Source organism: Enhydra lutris, unplaced genomic scaffold, assembly GCF_002288905.1.
Source record: "Enhydra lutris kenyoni isolate GAN:26980312 unplaced genomic scaffold, ASM228890v2 scaffoldscaffold22, whole genome shotgun sequence".
Taxonomy (NCBI): domain Eukaryota; kingdom Metazoa; phylum Chordata; class Mammalia; order Carnivora; family Mustelidae; genus Enhydra; species Enhydra lutris.
In genome coordinates, this window is record NW_019154106.1 from 7,920,318 (window position 1) to 7,937,238 (window position 16,921).

At 53.3% G+C, this 16,921-nt stretch overlaps 1 protein-coding gene across 1 annotated transcript; it reads right to left on the bottom strand.

Moving 5' to 3' along the window:
- Positions 1 to 1,427: 1,427 nt before the first annotated feature.
- LOC111149608 (stress induced phosphoprotein 1) lies at positions 1,428 to 15,358 on the bottom strand. Its single transcript, XM_022506765.1, has 14 exons — positions 15,277 to 15,358; positions 11,146 to 11,355; positions 10,563 to 10,632; positions 10,084 to 10,225; positions 9,201 to 9,369; positions 7,818 to 7,944; positions 7,627 to 7,729; positions 7,224 to 7,344; positions 5,903 to 5,999; positions 5,631 to 5,755; positions 2,986 to 3,022; positions 2,669 to 2,772; positions 2,291 to 2,463; positions 1,428 to 1,915 (listed from the first exon to the last, which is right to left on the bottom strand). Exons 1-14 carry the CDS (start codon positions 15,283 to 15,285, stop codon positions 1,843 to 1,845), a joined length of 1,560 nt encoding a protein of 519 aa, XP_022362473.1. The 5' UTR covers positions 15,286 to 15,358; the 3' UTR covers positions 1,428 to 1,842.
- Between the last annotated feature and the right edge of the window lie 1,563 nt (positions 15,359 to 16,921).

The window sequence follows — 16,921 nt, forward strand, 5'->3', positions numbered from 1 at the left end:
AAAAACCTTTCAGTTGAGCAGTGAGGCGTTTTTTTTGGTTGTCAAACGATCCTTTATGGAAGTGTTGTCCTTGGTACTTCTCCACTGGCTGGGCACCACACGCTGCAGCCCACGGCCTGGGCAGTCTCTAGGACCTCTTCGATGGTTCCAGAGAATTCTCTAGCCGAAGACCGGGGCTGCATCTGTCGGGCAATGTTGACAGGATAAGTGAGGATTGGGACTGGGCTTAATGTTCTTCTGCCTCTCGGCGGTTCCTTGAGGACTGTGATCATCCAGGCAGCAGCCCAAGGTCCCGCCAGGACCTGGGCCTGTCCTCAACAGCCTCACGGTCATTCTCAGGCCCTTCCAATCACTGGCTGCCTTGGCCATGTCATCACTGACCTTTTTTGGTGACAGTGGGGCCAACAGACAGGGGCCCAGGGCAGACAGTACCCCCACCAGAGCACGTCAGGTACGGGACTTTGACCTCACCGGGGTTAAACTTCAGGCTGCCCGGTGGAGGCAGCCGGTGCAGGATGAACCGGGATTTGAGGAAAGGTGCAGAGGAGCCTCCTCTGAGCAAAGAGCTGAGAGAGAGAGCAGTGAGTGGTTTTTTTAAAAAGATTTATTTGAGAGAGAACCTGTGTGTGCAGAGGGAGAGAATCCTCAAACGGGTTCCCGGCTGAGCGCAGAGCCCACCCAGGGCTTGATCCGAGGTCCCTGTGATCATGACTTGAGCTGAAACCAAGACTCGGACGACCAACTGACAGCCTCCCAGGCACCTCAGGAGCAGGGAGTTCTTTAAAAACTAAGGCTGTTGGGGCGCCTGGGTGGCTCAGTGGGTTAAAGCCTCTGCCTTCAGCTCGGGTCATGATCTCAGGGTCCTGGGATGGAGCCCCACATCGGGCTCTCTGCTCAGCAGGGAGCCTGCTTCCCCCCCCCGCCCCCCACCTGCCTCTCTGCCTACTTGCGATCTCTGTCAAATAAATGAATAAAATCTTTAAAAATAATAATAAAATAAAAACTAAGACTGTTCTCGTGGAGCCGCTGGCAGATCTGGTCTCTGGAGACAGAGGTCTGAAGACTCTACCAATGGGAAACGAGTTTGGGTTCTGGGGTGGGACCCAGCGTTCCTGATCTAGCTGGTTTCTGGTTCTGAGAGCAGAGTGTGAAGAATGGACAGGGCGGGAAAGCACCTGAATGTGGACCTGGACCTCTGGAGCTGGCGCCACTCTGGGCAGGGAAGGCCCCAGGCTCCCTTCCAGCAGCTCGCTGGGCGACAGTGCCACCTAGTGACCGAGGCACACAGAGGGGACACAGACCCACCCCTCTGGAAAAGCAGCCAGGCAGTGGACACTCCCACCTCTCACACAGTTCAGGCTCTAACCCCTGCGGGACAGGCACTTCAGGGTCACTTGGCAAAAAAAAATTACAAGGACATGACAATGTATAACCACGCCCGACTGGCTTGTTTTATTGGAGAAGGGCACGTGGAGTTAACAATGTGACGACAGCTGGGACCGGAGGTCGGGGAAGAACAGCCTCCCCTCCCCACACATGCCCACTGCCCCAAATAAAAAATAACCAACTATGGGAGAGCAGCTGAGACGGCGACGGAGGGCGGGGAAGGGAACAGGGAACCCAAGGGCAGCGGAAGAGACCATGCGTGTGCTGGGAGGGCCCAGAGGCAGCGGCGGTGCGAGTAACGCAAACACGAGTCTCTATCTTCCACGTAGGTCTATATAAATATATAGAGAGAAGCTGTTCGTTCTCCCCTGCTCTCCCCTCTGCTCCGCGCTGCTTGCCGCGGTCCCAGCTCCTCTTTCCACATGAGGGCGAAGGGAGGGGATGATGAGCGAGTCATCACCGAATTGCGATCAGACCCACATCCATCAGCTTCTGGATCTTCTGTGCTATTACAGGATTCTTCAAGTGTCTAATGAACGAAAAGCGAAATAGTCAGAAATGAGACTTAACCTAAAAACGTCTTACTTGCTCTCGGAGACAGCCGAATGCGAACCCCGTGCAAGGCCCAATAGGAGGCGGCCGAATGGGAGGCCTGGCGAAGACGCCTCCGGGAAGGCCTTGGCCAGCCCGCAGGCAGCGCCGCGCCAGCCCCACTCCGCACAAACCCTCGGACACAGCTTGAAGCTGAGGCCGCTCTCCCAGCAAAACCGGTCTTTCCAGCGGAGCGCTCCAGCGATCATGGCGATCCAGCTGTGCGCAAGCCAGACACAGTAGCCCCCACCGCCCCAGCCTCGTGCCCCTTGCTGCTAGCCTTCCTGTCTCCATCTTCCCCAGCCTCACTTACTCGCTGAGCGCCTGGGGGTCCTTCTGCATCTGCTCCAGGATGAGCCGCATGGCCGGGTCGCTCATGATCTGCTGCACCTCGGGGTCGGCCATGGCCCGTCGCTTCACGTCTTCGGGGCTGTCGTGGCGGTTGTACTGGGCCATCACACAGCGCTGGTAACCGTCCGCCGCCTCCTGCACCCCAGCAAAGCCAGAGAGGGGAGCATTAGCGCTGACCGCTTCACTGCTTCCACCAGGCCAGCTAACAGAGGGAACTGAGAAGGGGGGAGACAGTAGGCCAGACAAACAGGCAGAAGGAAGCAGGAGCGAACCAACACTGAAAAGATCCAAGGAGAAATGGGGGCAGGGAGAGCCCCCTGGTGGCCAGGAGCAGCCCCACCTTACAGCTGGAGTCCAGATCTAAGGCCTTCTGGTAGACGTCCATGGCTTTCGTGTAGTCCTTCATGGCCTCCAGCGCAGCTGCCTTCCGGGTGTAGCCCTTGACTACAGGGAAGTGGGAAAGGTGAGGCGTCATCAGAATGGGGCTTTGCAGGCTCCCATGCCCACCTTGCCCTGGGGAACCTCAGTATCTGTCAGGCCTGCGGATGCTAGCTCCCAACCCCCTGCCCCGGGGCGCAGGCAGGCAAGCATGTCCTTTCCCGCTCTCCATCTCTGCGCCAGGGTCACGGGCGGGGGCGGCAGTGGAAAAGCACTTACTGAAGGTCGGTTCCAGCTGGATACACTCCTCACAGTCCTGGAAAGAGAGAGAAGAGGAGAAAGTGAGGCTTGCTCCTTCCAACGAGCTTTTTCAAGGCAGAGGGATCACTCAGAACAGCCGACCACACACGCCGCCCAGACCCACGACAGTGTCGTCTCGCTTCCCGAGCTTGTTAACCTGGACCCCCAGGCCCTTTCACAGAAGGTCCAGCAGAGGATAGAAAAGCAAGTCAAGTGAAACCACGAGGGTCGACAAATCCCGACTATGGACCACCCCAAGGAAGACAAGGAGCCCGGACTCTTCAAAAAGGTGACATTATGCAAAATCCTGCCAACAATGGGGAAACTTCTAGTCTGAGAGAGAAACACGCGTGGAACCAGATGAAAACATGGGCCTCAATCACGACAGCTTTAATGTGCAGTTTTGGCCAAGTGGGGAGATCTGAAGGGGCCCACAGCACCCAGCCTCCCGACCTTCATCCCGCTATTATCAGGTGCTTTAAAGACACCTCAGGAAAAGAGCACTCTAGAGCGGAGGCGTGGAGTGCCAAACGTATTCCACTTCCTTTCACAAACGGTCTGGCAAAAACTCGTCCACGCCGATCAAAGAGGTGGAGGACGCACAGGTGCTTGGGTATTTTTGTTTGAAGTGCTTATGAAATGGGAAATTCTGGGGAAAAAAATGCCATACACTATCGTTTCACACCCAGGCCCACGTCCACCTTTTCTGTCATAAAGCCAGCCCAGAAATGGTCCGGCTCATAGCTGGGGAAGCAGCGCTCTCCCTCATAGGTGGCCACCTGGCGAAACAACCTGGCTCTGATGTCGCCCTTATGCCACAGCAGTGACATCTCTAAAAACCAGACAAGGGCCCAGAACACAGTGGCATCAACAACAAAAACTATCACGGACGCAGGTATTGGGGGTCTCCGCACAAGTCACATTTTGTCACCTTACAGTAGTAAGGTGCTCTGGACTTGGGGCACCTGGGTCCTGGTCTCCAGCGCATACAGCTTCCTGCTCCAAGGGGCGTCTGCTTCTCCCTCTGCTCCTCCTGCCACACATGTTCTCTCTCCACCCCTCCCATGTAAATAAAATCTAATTTATTCATATATTTGAGAGGTAGGAAGAGAATGCAACTGAGGAGAATCAAGGGGAGAGGGAGAAGCAAATACCCCGCTGAACTGGGAACCTGACATGGGGCTCGATCCCAAGACCTGGGGATCATGACCTGAGCTGAAGGCAGATGCTTAACCATCTGAGCCACCCGGCACTCAAATATAAAAACAAGATCTTTAACCCAAAAAGGAAAAAAAAAAAAAAAAAAAAAAAAAGAGGTGCTCCAAGCTTGGACAACATTTTAAAAATCACCTGGAGAACAGTTTAAAACTCACCAACAGGGGCTGTCCAGTGCCCCTGTCCAGTTCGTCCAGGCTGTCCAGTTCGTCCAGAGAGTGGGGACAAACCCCCTTCCCGGTGCAGAAAGAACCACACCTGACCACGCTCAGCGAGACCGAGAACAGCACACGGGCTAACTGACCTCATCAAGAAGTCAGGGCAGATGATAAAGCCACTGTGGGAAACAATACTGCGGTCCCCCAAAGAATATATAAATAAAAATAATTAAAAAAAAAATCCAAATCTTGAACCACTCAGTGACACAGCACTTCACCCCCAAAGAACTGAAGCTGAGGCCCCAACAGGCACTGCATGGCCCCAGCCATGGTTGCAGGACCCCAGTAGCCACAAGGGGGAAACTGCCACTGAGTCCACCAACGGAGCACAGAGGAGGGACAGCAGGGGGGCGGGTCTGTGCAACGAACAGCTGAGTGCTCAGAAGGAAGACGACGCGGACCTCGGCTACCACAGGACCTTGAAGACACGGTGCTCGTGGAATGAGCCTGACACGAAAGCACATGCACTGGACGGTCCCACTTCCAGAAGGTTCCTAGAGGGGTCAGCTTCACAGAGACAGAGCAGAACAGTGGCTGTTCTGTCCCGGGGGCCGAGGGAGAGGGAACGGGGAGTTAGTGCAGAAAGGATGCGGTTCCAGTTTGGGAAGATGACGAGGTTCCGGAGGTGCACAGTGCGGAGGGCTGTGCGCAGTGCGAACATGCTGGGTACCACGGCCGTGCACGCTGAGCAGCTCAGGATAGAGAAGAGGGGGATCACGAAGGAAGCAGCAGCTAGCATCAGAGAAGGTGGAAAAGGATCCACTTTTCTTTTAAAGATTTTTTTTGAGAGCAAATGAGTGAAGGAGTGTACACACCCGGGGGAGGAGCGGGTGGGAAGGGCAGAGGGGGACGCAGGCTCCACGCTGAGCAGGGAGCCCGCCCGGGGCTCCATCCCAGGACCCTGGGATCGTGACCTGAGTGAAGCCACAAGCTTTATCTGATGGAGCCCCCCAGGCTCCCCCAGGATCCACTTTTCCAAATGCTCCCAATCACTAATGTAGCTTCAAGGGCCAGGACAGAGCAGACTTCGATCCCGCATTTTACAAACATCGCACATACCCCACCACCCTGACTCTAAGATCAAGGGAAGAGCCTCCAGTGGGTATTGATGACAACGCGGGAAGCGGGAAGCCCGCGCTCCTCACGCGCAGGCGAATCAGACGCGGCCACTCTGCGTCCCCACTTGCCCACCTTGAGCGCCAGCTGGAACTCCAGGAGTTTGGTGTAGCAGGCGGCTCGATTGCTGTACAATTTGGCATCTTTTGGATTCCGCTTGATGGCTTCTGTGTAATGCTTCATGGCCTGGGGATAGTCCCCTGAATAAGAAAAAGAAACTTTTTTAGGAAGCAAAAAGCACCCCCCCCAACACACACACCAGGGACTACGGCGCACAGGCAGCCAGGGCAGGGGACAGGCCTGCACAGCTCTCATCCAAATGCTCCCTCGCCTGAGCTGTACCGCACCTTTCTGAAAACATTCATTGCCTTTGTTCTTCTCCTCCAAGGCCAGGTCAGGGTTTATGTAAGCCAGCCGCTCTTGCTCCTTCAGAATTTTCTCCGCCTAAGAAAAGATAATCCTTTGGATAATCATTTTAATTCTCACGAATATAAATACTGCACTAAAAAAGTCCTGATTTGGACTCTGATTTCCAAAAAGTACCATGGGCAACATTTTAGTTTTTGTTCAAAAAGCATGCAAGTCTTATCTCGGGGTTGAGTTCATGCCCCACACAGGGTGCAGACATTACTTAAAAAATGACACATTCCTCATTATCAAGGAACACTGTGGAGTGCCTGGGTAGCTCATTGGGTTAAACGTCCAACTGTTTTGGTTTCGGCTTAGACTGGGCTGGAGCCTGAAGAGTCTCTCTATTCACCTCTGACCCTCCGTCAAAACAAACAAACAAAACAAACAAACAAACAAACAAAAAAACCAAAATAAAACAAAACCAACCCCATACAAAACACAACAAAAAAGACAAGCAAGACAATAAAAATAATCCATGTGTCCAAAACAAAATTTTCTGACCATTCTTGGGGCGCCTGGGTGGCTCAGTCGGTTAAGTGTCTGACTTTGTTCAAGTCATGATCCCAGAGTTTTGGGACTGAGCCCTGCATGGGGCTGCTTCTCCCTCTTCCTCGGCCCCTTTTCCCATTCATGTGTGCAGAAGCACTCTCCCAAATAAATGACATCATTTTTTTTTTTTTTTAAAGATTTTACTTACTTATTTAGCAGAGAGAGAGATCACAAGTAGGCAGAGAGGCAGACAGAAAGAGAGGAGGGGAAGCAGACTCCCCGATGAGAAGAGCCCAATGCGGGGCTCGATCCCAGGACCCTGAGATCATGACCTGAGCTGAAGGCAGAGGCTTAACCCACTGAGCCACCCAGGCGCCCCCCAAAAAAATGATACTTAAAAAAAAAAAAAAAAAAAAAAAAATTCTGACCAATCTTTTCGTGAATAAAATCACCGCTCCCACCACACTTTATGACAACTGGCACACAACACACACTTTGGTTGTGTAAGGTTAAAAAAAAAAAAAAAAAAGTTAGAATAAGAACCATAACACTCAGTGCACTGACCCTCAGCGGAAGGTCAAAATCTTGGCCAGTAAAAAAGTACAGCAAACAACCCACTTTATTCCTTACTGCTGTCAAATGACAAGGACGTTATATAAAACTCTAGACCAAAAACACTACTTCCACAAACTTCAGGTTTGCTAACAAACAGCTGCAACTGTAAGAAGTAACAATTTGAGAGAAGGTCCTTGTTCTTTCCGTACCTACCTGCTGGCACTTCTTGAGCACATCTGGGGTTCTGTGTTCTGCCAAAGACTTGTTATAGAAATGGATGGCATCCTTGTACTTTTCTTCTTTGAAGTAGGAATTGCCAATTCGAGCGTAAGCTCTGACAAAAACAAGCAAGAGAAGAATTTGCTAAGGGCAGAGCAGGGCCAAGGTCAGCTCCTGCAGAGCAAAGACAGCGGCAACTAGGAACAAGGCCCCCATCACTGCTGGGACACTACACCCTCCAAACACCTTTTGTCTCGATGCCTGCGGCCTCCTCTCCAGGCCACTGTTAACAGAGCAGGTTGTGTGGCCAGCAACCCTCCTCCCCATGCAGGAACATTTAAGTCTCGGCCATCGACCCCTCCACACCACGCGAGGCACAGCCGAAGGGCGCGCGTACTTGGCAATCTGTCGATAGTCTTCTCGGTTTTCGCGCCCCACTTCGATGGCCTTCTCACAAAGCTCCCGGCATTTACTGTAGTCACCCTTCTCGAAGTACACAGCTGCCAGGCAGGACGGTTAAGGAAGAGTCAGTCCTGGTCTCTCCCCAGGACCGCCGACGACGCGCCTACCCCTCGGCCTGGGCCTCACCTGCTTGGTTGGTCATGTACGTCATGTTGGTGGGGTCCAGGTCCTTGGCTCTGTCGTAGTGCTTCAGGGCTGTGTCGAAGTCTTTCTTCTTGTAGGCCTCATTCCCCAGCTCCTTCTCTTTCAGCGCCTAGATGGAAGCGTGGAAGGAGTACTGAGCAAATCAAACCCAGATGGCAAAGAGAGCAAGAGCCTGGGACCTATCCCCGGTCCCGCACAGCACGTACAACAAACCAGTCTCCACATTTGCTGGCCTCTCCTCAACCAGCTACGGACTGAGAAGGGAAGGGCTAACTGCTGGAACAGAAAACTAAAAACTTTCATCTCCTGGGTGCCTGGGTGGCTCAGTGGGTTAAAGCCTCTGCCTTCGGCTCAGGTCATGATCCCAGGGTCCTGGGATCGAGCCCCACGCGGAGCCTGCTTCCCCCTCTCTCTCTGCCTGCCTCTCCGACTACTTGTGATCAGTCTGTCAAATAAATAAATAAAATCTTTAAAAAAACAAAACAAAACAAAAAAAAAAAAACTTTCATCTCCACTTCCTCTGAAACGCTCCTCTGAAATGCCCCCTTTTCCATCTACTCTCCTTGATGCTGTCGAAAAGCAGAGAGCTTCTCCAGGGGAGAGGAAACCCCTCCAGCCTGCACCAACCTCCAAGAGGACAGAAGCCCTGCACCCGGTTTTACTGCGAGAGGCTGCGCCAAGTCAGTTCCTGCTGCGCAGCCACCTTGGGGTCTCCACTGTGAGAGGACAGCAGCAAAGGGGCGAGGAGGGGACAAGAAGGGGCCGCCCAGGGGCCGGGGGTCTTCAGCAAACAGCAGCAGAGGGTTAGGGAGAGGACGAGAAGGGGCTGCCCACCCAAGGGCACAGGTCTTCAGAGAACAGCGCGCTACCACTCGCATCACGGGGCCCTTTTCCAGCTCTGAGACACCCTGAACAACGAATGCGTACCCAACTGAAGGTGCTAAATCTGGAAACAATCTGCTGTTCCCATTTATAAGGAGGGAAATAAAATCGTGTAAGCACATGCCTCCCGCTCTGGAAGACTGTGTTGCTAATTGGACAACTTTCAACTACACGCCCATCCACCAGAACACAGGAGCCTCAGTCAGATGCATAGACATTCCTCGACCCCAGGGGGACAAGGGTCGCACACACAACTCTACCGGCCTGCCCTGACCAGCACCCGGGCCGCTAGCCCGAGATCCCCCATGCTTATGAGATGGCTTGGCAAGTCAACCTTTTTACACACTGACCGTTCCCATGACGACGGCGACCAGACGCTCAATAACTGTTAGAGCCGCCCCAACCCACCGCGCTCCCGCTGGCGGGGACTGCCAGCTGACTAGCCTGTTTAGGAATGTTGACAGTAAGGAGAAAAAACGAGACCTGCTTCTTGTTCTCTGGGAGATCTTCTTCCATCGGCTCTGGCTTGGTGTCCTTCTTGGGAGGAGGAGGTGGGGGAGGCGTTCCCACTTCCTCCTCCTCGTCCATACTGCCCAGGTCCACTCCCAGCAGGACGCTGAGAGTGGTCATGATCCGGGGATCTTGCAGTTTCCTAGCGTTGATTTAAAAAAAAAAAAAAAAAGAAAAGAAAAGAAAAGAAAAAGAAAAAAAGAAAAGAAAACGCAGTTATTCTTCCCTGCAACTGATTTTAAACCCCCACTGACTGCTAAGCCTCAAATCACTGTATACGAGAGCATCTCCTCCACAGAAAAACTGCTAGGTTGTGCTCTGGCCACAAGCCACCCCTGGGGATACCCCACCCTCCAATAATCCGCCTAAGACGAGGTACCAGCCCTCAAACTTATTTCTTGAAGGCAGCAGATACACAGAGCACTGAGCTACAGGTATACTCCATCTCATCTCAGGAGTCACAGACACCAGCCTGACTTAGGAAATACAGCTTTTTACACCGGACACTCATCTCAACCAGCAGTTCCCGCTCCAGTGTGCCGAGAGACAGCATCTGGTGCGCACGGGAAGGACAGGGTTGGTACCAGATCAGAATTACAGTAAAACAGTGAAGGCGGATGGAGACTTAGAAAAGAAAATTCCAAATTATTCTGATACATGTACCCCTTGACCCTTTCCAGAAGTAAAAAACAACAAACCAACGAATACCTACTGCTTATTAGAGAAAAAAGAACAGCAGAACCCCTGCTGTCTGAAAGAGGGGCGCTCTCCCCCTCTGTGCCCTGCCATAACATTCCAGGACAAAACACAATGTTCACGTCCATTTCCGGAGGCAAACCACACTGCCTTGACTTACGTGCCCAGATCGGACGGCTTATTTCGTAGCTGCTCTATCAGCTCCCTGTAGGTGGGATCAGCGAGCAGCGTCCTGGTCCTGGGATCATTCTCCAACTTCTGGTACAGATTAGGCATGTTGAAAGGGTTCATGAACTTCCGCTCTGTTCCAAACAAAGGAAAGCACGTTATAGAAATCGGTTTGAGCCACGACGCCCCTGTAGCCTCTGAGCCTGATGTACATGGGGAACCTCAAAGTTAACCCTGTTAAAAAAGAAAAAGAAGGGCGCCTGGGTGGCTCAGAGGGTTAAGGCTCTGCCTTCGGCTCAGGTCATGACCTCAAGGTCCTGTTATTGAGCCCCGCATCGGGCTCTCTGTCCAGCGGGGAGCCTGCTTCCCTCTCTCTCTCTGCCCGCCTCTCTGCCTACTTGTGATCTCTATCAAATAAATAAATAAAATCTTAAAAAAAAGAAAACGAACCAACAGCGCACTGGCGCCTACCTGCCAGCCGGGCCTCCATGTTCTGTAAGCCCTCTCTGAGCTGAGGATTATTTGGTTCATGTTTTAAACCCTCTTCGTAGGTTCGCTTGGCTTCTTCAAATCGGTTTAAGAACTCAAGAGCCGCTGCTTTCCGCGAATAGCCCTTAAACCAGCAAAAAAGGACACAAACAAAATAAAGGCCACCTAGGGACAAATCCATAAGATGAACTCCGAAGAACGTGTTCTACATTTCACAGGACAAATGGGCGTTCGCGCCACGGCCGAACAGCAGCAGCAGCAGCGCGCGCCGCCAAAGAGACTGAGAACGACGACTGCAGCCACATATCGAAGACGCCCCCTCCCCACCGTGGCTTCTCTCAGGACCCTGGCCGGTGCTCGCTTCTCTCTCAGCAGCACACGCGGTAAGACCCGGCCCAACAACGGACGCGATCTCCGACGTGGCAGCCTGTGCCGTCAGCGTGAGGCACACGCGCAGACGGGGAGGACGACGCCATCCGTCCACAGCGACACACAACTGGCCGGGTCAGGAGGGCCCCGTGTGTAAACCCAGCACACCGGAGAGCCCAGCGCGCCCACAGCTTACCTTGGCCCAGTCAGGCTTCAAGTCCACGGTCTTGCAGCCATCCTCATAGGCTTTCTGGTAGTCGCCCTTCTTGGCGTAGGCCGCCGAGCGGTTGCTGTAGAGCACGTGGTTCTTGGGGTCTAACTTAATGGCCTCCGAGTAGCACTGGAGCGCGTCATCGATGTTGCCCGCACTCAGGGCCTTATTGCCCTTCTCTTTCAGCTCATTTACCTGAGGGCGAAAAACAGCCAGTGTAGTTTTTCTCTCCATTAACACACTTGCTTGGTCCCAATTTTCTAAGTGTCGCTTCTACTTGTCTTCAGTTATCATGACAAAAGAGTTAATTTACAGACAGAAAGAAAGAACCCATTAATGAATTCATTTACCATCTCCCACACCTTTTGGAACCAACCAGAAAACAGTAAGTAACCAGGAAAAAAAAAGCCTGACTCTGCTCTCCACTGGCTCCAGTGTGAACTGGAATTCCAGCCACTCTCCCAAAATCTCTACTTAGGGCTGATGAAGGACACACTCACGAGGTCCTTTCATGGAAAAACAAATTCATTTGCTTACACCGCCAAGAAGCCCAAATGATAAACCAAACACTGGGGCCACACTGCTCCTCACAGAAGGAGGATTCACGAAGGAATAGAAGGGAGTGTGTCCGGACACATGCTCCCAACCTACAGGCTTCCCGCCCGCTTCTCTGGGAGCACCAAGACGCTCACCCACCATCACGGAAGACTCTTTCCATTCAGAGGTGTGGTGACGTGTCACGGCATGGCAGATCACTGCTCTGTCCTTAGTAAAGAGCTAGACCCTCAATTCAGTTTTTGCCCCATTCAAATGTTATACAAAGTATGCAAGAAAATGAAAACACTGCTTGTGGTTTAATCTCTCATCCTTTCAAATATTCAAAACATGGTCCTAAATTAGAGGGCTTCTCCTAATGAAGGATGCCCTACAGGATCTCATCTCAATGCAAACACATTTGGTGAGATCAAGCATGCATTCTAGTTACGAATCATTCTCTGTCCTCCGGCTATGACCTAAAACATACAGATGCAAGCGACTCTGGAACCCTGAGGCACACCAACCAGGCACGTTCCACCCATTAACCAGATATGTTGGACTACCTTGAGAAAAAAAGTAAAAAAAAGACTGCCAGGGGTGCCTGGGTGGCTCAGTGGATTAAGCCTCCGCCTTCAGCTCAGATCCTGGGATGAGCACCACATCTGGCTCTCCGCTCCGCAGGGAGCCTGCTTCCCCCTCTCTCTCTGCCTGCCTGCCTACTTGTGATCTCTGTCAAGTAAATAAAATCTTAAAAAAAAAAAAATTAAAAATTTTAAAAATGGAAAAAAGAAAGGAAAAGACCGCCAAATCTAGCAAAGGATAAAAATCTTAGGGGCGCCTGGGTGGCTCAGTGGGTTAAGCCTCTGCCTTCGGCTCAGGTCACGATCCCAGGGTCCTGAGATCGAGCCCCGCATCGGGCTCTCTGCTCAGCAGGAAGCCTGCTTCCCCTCCTCTCTCTCTCTCTCTCTCTCTCTCTCTCTCTCTCGGCCTGCCTCTGTGCCTACTTGTGATCTCTCTGTCGAATAAATAAATAAAATCTTAAAAAAAAAAAAAATCTTAGAACCCAGGGGGTGCCTGGGTGACTCAGTGGGTTAAGCCTCTGCTTTCGGCTTGGGTCATGATCTCAGGGGTCCTGGGATCGAGCCCCACATCAAGCTCTCTGCTCAGCAGGGAGCCTGCTTCTCCCTCTCTCTGCCTGCTGCTCTGCCTACTTGTGATATCTCTCCCTATCAAATAAATAAATAAAATCTTAAAAAAAAAAACAAACTTAGAACCCAGGAAGGACACCACAAAGTAAAAAGTTAAAAACTCAGCTAACATCGTGATGCAGCTGAGAACAGCTCCATGAAATCCTTGCCTATCCTACAAAACATCACTTGCCAAACTGAGTGCTGACCCACAGTAGGTATGGAAATCAAGTCTGTAGGTCATGACCAGCACTTAACAGTAGAATAGAAAATACCAGCCCAGGGGCGCGTGGGTGGCTCAGTGGGTTAAAGCCCCTGCCTTCAGCTCAGGTCATGATCTCGGGGTCCTGGGATCAAGCCCCACATAGGGCTCTCTGCTCAGCGGGGAGCCTCCTTCTCCCTCTCTGCCTGCCTCTCTGCCTATTTGTGCTCTCTGTCAAATAAATAAAAAAAATCTTAAAAAAAAAAAAAAAAAAAAAAAAGGAAAGAAAAGAAAATACCAGCCCAGAATGCACATAATAGCAAGCACTTTTTTTTTTTTTTTTTTAAGATTTTATTTATTTGACAGAAAGAGACAGCAAGAGCAGAAACACAAGCATGGGGTGTGGGAGAGGGAGAAACAGACTTCCTGCGGAACAGGGAGCCCAAGGTGGGGCTCGATCCCAGGACCCTGGGATCATGACCTAAGCCAAAGGCAGACAGTTAACAACTGAGCCATCCAGGCGCTATTTTGTTAAGTGTGTTACACAGCTGTATCTCTGCACTGGGTCTAAGATAAAAAGTACTTTACCTTGGGATTTATTTGAAAAGTACTAAGAAAAAAACATGGACAGTCCAATCTGTCCAACTTCAATGCTTCCAAAAACTGGAATACAGATCTCCCAGTTGCAGATAAAAAGCAAAGGCAGAGAAATCACATGGCGAATGAGTTCAGGAGTAGGTTGGGACACACCTGGAGTTAAAATGCCAGTCGCTGGTGGTGGCAAACGTCACGGCCCTGAGTTTCGTCATTCATTCACAGTGTACCTGCACATCTGCTCCATCTACAATGGGCACATCAACTTTAAAAAAGTTTTTTTTTTTTCCTATTTTGATAATGGAGGAGCAAACGCCTTTCTTAAGGTCCAAGTACTGTGTTTCTCTAGCGATCTTTTTTTTTTTCCTCCATCGTAGCTTATTTAATCCCAGCTGCAATTTAATTTTCCCGAGTGAGCAAAAAACTTATTCATCCCTCCATTTCCACTGTTTTACTAAAGAGGCTCTAGATTTGATCAAAGCACCAATGACTATACCTGAAGAAAGCCAACACTAGGCTTTGCAGATCACACTGAAAACAAGGGGCCGATTTTCTCCCCCCTGCTGAACCGCTACACTTCAATGATAGTGTCCGACTGCGGAAAAAATCTCTCCGGGCCGTTCACAATCTCCAGGCCGCAGAGGATATAGTGAAGCGGCTGAAACCAACCAGCAGCAGCTACAAACTCGGTCCCTAAAAACGCTGAGCCGAGACAAATAACTTACTTCTTGCTGCTTATCTACATAGCCTAGATTTTCTACAGCGACCGATTCCCCCTTGTGTCATCAGAAGCCAACCTTCCAGAAATATGTCTTCAGTTATTCTCCAATCACATACACACAAAACCGAAAAGAAAGGAGGGAGGGGCGGCACACACATCTGTAAAACACTGGCAGAGATGGAAGCCGCTCCAAGGACTTTGGCGGCACCATCCCTTTCCTGCATCAGGCAGAGAGGCCGGCCCGCCGCTCATCAAACCTTCACTCTCCGCTCTTCCATCCCGGCCCTTCCAGATGGAGAAGAGTAGTATTTCCCCCAGCTGGCCACTTCCAGCGTATTTCCGTCCCCGTATTCCTTCTCAAGTTAACTGTGTCCAAGTCCCGGTGGCTTCTCGTCGGCAGTGCCCGCTCTCCCACCCGGCGAGTACCCCGGTGTGGACGCGGAGCCCCTGACGCCTCTCCCGAAGCCCCTCGCCCACCTCCATCCCTCCCAGCGTCCCCAGCATGTCCCCCCCCGCCCCCTCCGCTGAGCCGAGAGCCACCTCCCGGGAGGCCTCCGGGCCCAGCCAGCCACGGCCTCTCTTCCCGCCGCGGGCCGGACTTAGGCCGAAGTGTCGCCGGCCTGCCGGCCCTCCTCGCAGAGCCGGCAGGTGACGGACGCTGAGTGGACCCGGCGCTCCCCGCGGCCCGCCTCGCCACACTGCTCACCTCCCGCCCGGTGGGCCGCGGCCCTCACGCCCTCGCCGCGGCTGCTGCTCGGCCGACCCCGGACCGCCGCCCCGACCGGCGCCCGCCCCGCCCCGCTCCTCCACCCGCGGCACGGCCTCGGCCGGTGTCCGAGGGGCCCCAGGGCCTTGGCCCGCCCCTCCCCCTTCACCTGCTCCATAGCCCGGCCCGGAACCCCGTTGAATCGACTCCGTCCGCTCCGCGTTCCCAACCGCACGCGCCGCCTTCTGGAACCTACTAGAAGCTGCCGGGACCCCCGGATCCCGCCTCTTCCTCGCCTGCTCACTGGTTACGCTCCCCGAGGGGGCTTTATGTGCTTCCCTACTATTGGCTTGAAGTCTAGCCCATCATCTTTGCTTCTCTGTCATTGGGCAGTTGAGAGTAATCCCTCAGCCTTGCCTCCCCCGCGCCTTCGGATTGGACTCTTCCCGGCAGGCCCCGCCCACCCCAGGTTCTACGATTGGAGGGAGGGGCGAGCTTATGCGACAGGGACTGGCCGCTTGGTCCGTCAATCGTGCCTGCTCTGGCCGGGCCCATTGGTCCCGTTCTTTCTGGAAATTTCCACCTCTCCCATTGGGCTGACTGACTCCATGATCGCACCGCCCTCAGATTAAATAAAGATGCCGATTGGGCGGAGAATCACCGCCACTTTGCGCTGATAGGTTTAAGTGGCAGCCCGTCTAATGGCAGTGGAAGGGGTTTTGTCTCTGCAGTGGCTTATGGGAGTTCACGGCCAGAGTCGCTCTCTGCCGCGGTGGCCGCGGTGGCCGTCGGTGCCCCGGCCTACGGGCCGCTTCCAGCCTCCGTGGGCCGCGAGTCCTGCCCTGACGACTCGCTCCTCTGCGGCGGCGCAGAGCCGCTCGGGGGTCCCAGCCGGTGGGGGTGACGTCTGGGTGGACCTCGGGAGAGCGCCCTGGCCGGGACGGCCCCAGAGCCCGCTTTCAGGCGCCGAGTAGCCCGGAAGAGCGAAGGAGCTGGGGTTTGGGTGGGACAGCCCGGGTTCTCTCCCCGGGTCCCTTCGGTGGGGACGCATCCATCAAGTTCTGTGTGACCCGCTAGTGTCACGGGTTTGGTCGTTTAGGGCCGTGGGAGGTTTCCCTTCATGCAGTCGCGTCTTTAGCGCTCGGTGAGCGGGAGCTGCCGCCCTTATTCGGAGGTGCAGGGGGACGGGGAACAAAGACGAGTGAGGTGCTTGCCCACCTGCTGGCGGCGGCGGCAGCCTGGTTGGGCCTCGCACGTGCGATAGCGCCCGGGGATGCGGAAGGGCTGAGGGCTTGGAAGAGAGAGGCTGCTTTTCCTCCTGGACCGGTGGGTGCTTCATGGAACAAAGAAGCCGCATGCCAGGTCTGGAGAGGGTTTGGATGAGGGTCTTGGGGAGTGCTGTCCTTGCCATCCTCCCACTGGGTCATGCCGTCCCTGCCCAGGGTTTTAAGTGCCCACTGCTTGGCAGTAGCTCGTGTCCACAGCTTCCTCTTCTAGCCCCGCTGTCCCTGATCCTTTCTCAACACTGCCACCAGAGCTACTGCACATCCACATCCCTTGCTTAAAGCTCTGGGAGGCTTTAGATTGGGGCTCAGGGCCCGTCTTCTCTGGCAGTCCCACTTAATACGGCCTTTTTCCCTGTCCTCCGTCTTCATGGAATTCTAGCCCGCTGACCTCTCTGTTCATTACACTAGGTGGGCTCCTTCCCTTTGGGCCTGCCTACAAATTGGTCCCTCTGCTGGCGTCCCCCTTCCACCAACTCTGCCAGGTTAATTCGGTCTTTTCAGGCTAAGATGAGCAGTCAGGGTTCTTTA